The following is a 6,394-nucleotide window of genomic DNA, read 5'->3' as shown; positions in this document are numbered from 1 at the left end:
AGGTTTTAACTTAATTTTTTGTCATAACCACTTACTAAAGCTCATTCTTGTCATCTCACACATTCCCCACTCCCCTTAGAATAGGTGGCTGTTGTAGTTAGCGGCGCTTACAGTGCTTGGACTGCTTTGCTTCACCTTTGGCTGATCCATCTCCTTTTTCTTCTTGTATTTGTCCTAATGGTGCTTGGGTGAAAAACAGGATGATTTTCACTGCTTCCTCCCATCGTTTCATCATCATGTCGCCTGTCTACTAATCATACATGCTTTGCACGAAACCATGTAATCGCAGTAGCTGTCCAGCAGAGCTGAAAAAGTCATCTAATGAAAGTCTAATCCAATAAGATAATTATGTTGTGTCTTTTTACGCTCCAGTCACTGCGGCTTCGAGAGGCCCTGCCCTGGCCCCTGCTCCTGTCCCAGCTTGTGCTCCTGCCCTGGCCCCTGCCCCTGCTGCTGCGGCTGCTCGTGCTCGTGCTCCTGCCCCCGCCCCTGCTCCTGCTCGTGCTCCTGCCCCCGCCCCTGCTCCTGCTCGTGCTCCTGCCCCAGACCCTGCTCCTGCTCGTGCTCCTGCCCCAGACCCTGCTCCTGCTCGTGCTCCTGCCCCAGACCCTGCTGCTGCTCCTGCTCCAGCATTGTGGACCCCTGGCCAGGTGTCCCATCCGCCCGCAGAGCTTCCAGTGCACTGGAACGAGCAGCTCCCATCTTTCCAGCAGGACTGGATCAGGAAGACTCTGTTCAGGGCCAACACCAGAACAGGGAAGCCAGAGCTGACGCCACACCCCAATTTCTGGTGGTACCCTCCCCAGCCCCCAACCGTCTTCACCCAGCCCCCTGCCTCTCCTGATGTCTTCTTCTGCCGCCCTTTGTTCCTCTGGATGCCGCTGAAGATGTGGTCCATTCCACTCGTCTGTGTCCAGCCAGCCTGCAATAGCCACAAGCTGACAGCTGCAGGTATTTACCGCACTGTGCGCAAGGTCCTGGACATAGACGGGTGGTATGACATGGCCACAGAGTATCTGGAGTGCAAATGGTGCAAGAAGAAGTATCCAGCCTGGTCTGAAGACATCCTGGGACAGCTGGACATGGGACACCGCAGGAAATTCCCCGCCATTCTGACCTACAGGTAGAACACATTCATAATTAGACCAATGAACTGTAATGTGTTGTACTGCATACAATTGAATACATTGTTTTACTGACAGTAACATTGAAATAACAAGATGTGGCATTGAACAGAATTATTTGACTGTCTGTAGGTACTCGTGTGACTACCGTGTGGTCATTATGATGCGGGAGAGGACCCAGGGCAACAGCGTCACGCAGCTTCACAAGAAGCTACAGGAGCAGCACACAGCAGCGTGGTCACAGCGGACACTGGAGTACCTCACTGTCTGTGAGCCCTTCACAGACTCCTCCATCATTGAGCCTCCAGTGTTCTCTGCGCCCCCGCCCCTCCCACCCATCCCCAAACCCAAGTGGCTGCTGTCTGTGTACGCCAGGGACGTCCTCTCGCGGCTACCTGAGGTCAAGGCCAAAATTACATCGGCCTTTGGCTCTGTCCTCAAGATGGACTCCACTAAAAAGGTATAAAAAGTCAAGTTTGAATAATAATCATTTTTATTATCTTACATTATCTTACATTTGTTTTTCTACTTTTTTTTACATAGGTCACCAAAAAGCTGGCTGGCGCTGCTGCCAACACTGCTGGTTGGTGCACCAATGTGGGTAATGAGCACGGCCAGGTGTTGGTGTCAGTGCTCACAGCGGCAGAGGGACATGGATTGTGGCCCATGGCGGCGGGGCTCATGAAGAGGTACAGGGAGGCGGGAGTGGCACCGCCTGCCATCATGTATGTGGACAGAGACTGCTGCAGCCCGCACGGACAGTCGCAGGTCAGAGCCATGTTCGCAGAGTGGGATGAGCTCCAAGTGCGCCTGGACATCTGGCACTTCATGCGGCGCTTTGCGGCAGGTGTCATCACGGAGGCTCATCCGCTCTACGGCGCCTACATGACTCGGCTCTCCAGGTGCATCTTTGAGCTGGATCCACTTGACGTCGCTGCTCTTCGGCTGGCCAAGCAGGGGGAGCTACAGGCCAGAGGAGCTGGTCCAGTCTCAGAGAAGGCCCTGGACAAGCTGATCACCAGGAAGGAGTTGGCCCTGCACTGTCGTAAGCGGACCAGAGGAGTGGAGGAGACCACCAGGAGGATAAAGGCGCTCATTACAGAGATGGACAGTGAGAAGGGGAGGGACACTCTGGGCGTACCACTGCTGGACCACGAGCGCATCCAACAGGTCTGGATAGACCAGCAGAGGCACATCGCCTGTATTCAGGACCCAGAGGGCTTCCCTCTGTACCAGAAAACAGGCACCCTGAAGAAGGGTGGTGTGGAGCTCAGCTGCTACCGGTGCGCTCGTGGCTCCACCTCTTTGGAGTCTTTTCACCTCCATTTGAACCGCTTCATCCCAGGTAGGTTATAACTTAAAGGAAAATTTCAGTTTTAAATGATATTTGTTCTAAATACATCGCATGCATATATTTGACTTTATTTCACCTCTAGGGACCAGTGCCAGTGACGCGCATTTCCAGGCCTATCTCCTGGAAGGCCTGATGCGCTGGAACCAGGACCGTATGGATGAAGCGGTGGGGGGAAAGACTGACCTGAGGACCTACAGCAGTGCTGAGCGGGAGGCATTGGACCGGCTCAGCCGAAAAGTGCTGAAGGTGTCCCTGGATGAGCGCTATCAGCCTCCAGGGGCTTACACAGGTGAGAATTATTCATGTTAACTCAAACAAAAGATTATACGTTATACAGGTGTTTGAGAGTACATTTTTATACTTTATTTCAAATACTTCATCTATTGTTGGGAGTTATTTGTACTTTGTACAAGGCTTAATATTAGCCTTTATAGCCTAATTTCTTTCCTTGCTTTTACTAAAGTGAATTTGCTTTTTTTTGCATTTACACTTATTATTTTCTTCTTCAAATTTAGATGGTTATTTACGTTATTGTTTATTGGTCACTGGTAGGGGCTAATTGAAACATTAATGCCTTTTTGATCTGATAAACTGTAGCCTCAGTGGCCCTTTGAAAAGTTGGATTGTTTTTTTTTTTTCAGTTTGTTATGGACAAATAGCCTCTACAGCTATTATAATGTGATTGTGCTTTGCATGTGTTCTTTCGCAGGGGAGCTGCTCGGTATGGAGTATCTATACAGTCAGTCTGGGAAATCCCTGACTGTTATGGATAACCCGGAGGAGGAGGATCGGCTGGTGGAGCAGATGGACGATGAGGTGGTTCAGGATGAAGGCTTCGTTGAGGAGGAACCAGAGGACCTCACAGTGCCTGTCCTCTTTGACCCCACTGAGACTGTCCCAGTCCACAGCAGAGGGCCGCTGGTCTTCAACCCCTGTCCCTCCGCATCAGGACCATCCTCACTGCAGCCACCCACATCCAGCCAAGGACTGCAGCGCCCTGCTCAGCCTCCTCAGCAGCGCCCTGCTCTGCCTCCTCTACACCCTCCTCCGCAGTCTCCTCAGCAGCGCCCTGCTCTGCCTCCTCCGCAGTCTCCTCAGCAGCGCCCTGCTCTGCCTCCTCTACATCCTCCTCTGCAGCGCCCTGTTCACCTTCCTCAGCAGTCTCCGCAGTTGCGCCCAGCCCAGTCTCCTCTACAACCTCCTCTGCAGTCTCCGCCACAGCAGTCTTCTGTCCAGCCAAGTATTGCCTCTGGTCCTGCAACATCAACTGGGTCCAGTGTTGCAGACCAGGCTCCTGTAAGTAAGCTGCTCATTATTAGTTCATTTTTGCTTTTACACTCTGACATCTAACATGCTGTGCATTGTTATTGTAATACTTCCCTGCAGGCTCCTGTTCTTGGACCCGATGGCCTCGCGGGCTGGGATAAGGTGCAGGATCTGGCTGAGTACCTGGTGTCCCTCCGTCAGGCACTCTACCTGGACGAGCAGCAGGTCACAGAGGTCATCCGCCTGTGGACTGCTCTTCCTGATGGGGACAAGAAGAGGATCCACTATCAGCCCAGACACCAGCCCAAGCTGACCCATGGACGCTTCAAGCCGCCAAAAAACACAGGAGTGACACCGGGTGTGGAGAGTGTGAAGAGATGTCTGATCGGTCATCCTGGGGGGCCGGCTCAGTGGCCCAGCACCAGTCGCTTAGTTGAGGCCATGTGCATCAAACTTTGTGCACTGCACAAGTCCCCAACTAAAAAGGATGGAGTCCGTCTTCCTCGTTGGACCAAGGTGCTCAATGACTACCACCACATCCGAGACCTGGTGCTGAACTGCCACACTCTGATGGAGGCCACGTCACTTCAGCTGTTTGTGCTGAATCAAAGGACTCTCACTCAGTGGTAAGCACAATAGTTTTACATTGTCATTTGAAAGAAAGCTTGCAGTTATTTATAATAAATATTTTGTTTTTATTGCAGGTTTAATCGAAGGGAGAACACCCAGGAAGTGACTGTCCTCACCCAGGGTCTTGCTGCAGAAGACCGCTTCACTGTGGCCAGCTCACAGCTTCCTGCTCCACGGGAAAGGCTGGATGAGGCTCCGTCCACATCAGGGGCCCGGCACGAGTTTGTCCTTCCTCCAAACAGAGCGGGACAGGCTCCTAAGCTGCGGCCGGGCAGACGACCTGCCAGTGCAACAATTGTGCGGCCCATCACCCCAGCAGCCCCTCCTCTTCCATCAGTCCCTGCGCCAATGCCCCAGTTTGTTTTATTGAACCCTGTGCCCGCACTGGTAGCAGCAGCTGCAGGTGGCCCTTCGGCTGCTCCTCTCCTGGCTCCAACTCCAGTGTTTCCTGCCGCACCAGTTACTCCTGCTCCCACTGCCCCAGTGTCTGTGTCCCGCTTCACACAGAGAAACAGGCGACGCAGGGCAGAAGAGGAGGCCAGTGGAGCACACAAAAGAAAATATGTCCGTGAAGCGGCATATAACCAGTGCTCCAAGTGTGGCCAGCCCAAAACGAAGGAGTTTGGCCACAGCCGCTTTGGCAGTGCTACTTTTTGCCCCAGCGTCTCTGGTGGCAAATCTTTGGAGGAGTGGCTGGTCGAACAACGCCAGCAGAAACAACATGGACAGCCACCACCATAAAAATAATAATCTTGTAAATACTGTAAATATGTTAACATGTAAATATATCTTGATACTTACCTCAGCTGCAACTAATTAATGTCAAAATGTAAATACTCCTACTTGTTTAAAGATCGTTTGTAAATACTTGTAAATACATATCTATGTGTAAATACAGTTAATGTTCATTTTTTTACATCTTTGTGTTATGTCTTGTTTGTTACATTTATATTACAGAATGTTCTAGTGGTTTATTGTTGTTTATCAATGTCTTGTACTTAGTTTGAGTAAATAAATTTTTGTTCACCCTCCTATTCATTGTGCTGCTTAATTGCCTTGGGACAGGAATGTGCAATGTTTACTTAACTGAGGTCAGCTGCACTGTAATCACAGCAGCTTTTCTTTGAACACAAGTGTCACAGTGGGGGGTCAGTGCAGGTGCACATCACATGAACTTCAATGACCCCAGTACTTTTATGACTCCTGATTGCTGCCAAGTTCAGTCTCAAATGCAGTTACACATTTGGTACATTAATAAAAATAACAATAATAATAATAAACAGAAACAGCCTTAATAGTTTTGTTACAAAAATATATATTTATACTTTTATTTGACCAAACTGTACAAATAAATCATTTAAAATGAGCATTATACACAGTAAACAGTGTGTACAGTTACTTCACAATGCCTGTAACACATTATGCAGAATATGTATTTACATAAAAGCTATATTATTTATTTATAATATTAATATACAGTTATTAATTCCCAAATAAATAATAATACATGACATAAACAGTGTAATAGTATCCCAGAACTAAATATATCGAACGTAACAACGAATGGATGAAAGAATCTGCTCTCCTGCGGGACTATATAACAGGTAGGATGTGGCGGAAGGAAGACGCACGCGTCTGCTTTAACTCCAGGGTTGTGAGATCGCGGCAGCCCGGGTCTGCCATTGATATTTACAGAGTTTTTAATCTCAAAACCACGACATGCCAAAATGTTCTTCGAGGGTCCTCCTTTCATCACTCCGTGCAAACTCTCCTCCTTACGCGTCATTGGCACCGCCTTCGCGTGTGCGGGGGGGCGAGAAGATTGGGCCCCAGCTTTTGCGCAGGGGCCATGCTAATCTTCTCTGTATCGTTCCAATTTTAGTATATGTGTTAGCGAACTAACACAAGAGGCCAGGGGTTTCCCATTCATTTTATAGCGTTCCTAGGAAACTGGTTCCTCCGTCATGGTTTGACGTTTCAAGTGCACCCTGTGAGAAAGACGAGTGAGAAGAGAACGGGT

At 49.7% G+C, this 6,394-nt stretch overlaps 1 protein-coding gene across 1 annotated transcript; it reads left to right on the top strand.

Annotated features, from left to right (window-relative positions):
* Positions 1-260: 260 nt before the first annotated feature.
* LOC306963068 (uncharacterized protein) lies at positions 261-4,181 on the top strand (the record flags this gene model as incomplete). Its single annotated transcript, XM_079556522.1, has 8 exons — positions 261-279; positions 373-1,123; positions 1,257-1,584; positions 1,668-2,469; positions 2,561-2,767; positions 3,188-3,774; positions 3,865-4,102; positions 4,156-4,181. 8 exons carry the CDS (start codon positions 261-263, stop codon positions 4,179-4,181), a joined length of 2,958 nt encoding a protein of 985 aa, XP_079412648.1.
* Between the last annotated feature and the right edge of the window lie 2,213 nt (positions 4,182-6,394).

Source organism: Gobius niger (genome assembly GCF_951799975.1).
Source record: "Gobius niger genome assembly, chromosome: 5".
NCBI classification, from domain to species: Eukaryota; Metazoa; Chordata; class Actinopteri; order Gobiiformes; family Gobiidae; genus Gobius; species Gobius niger.
This window is presented reverse-complemented; position numbering and strand designations above follow the sequence as displayed.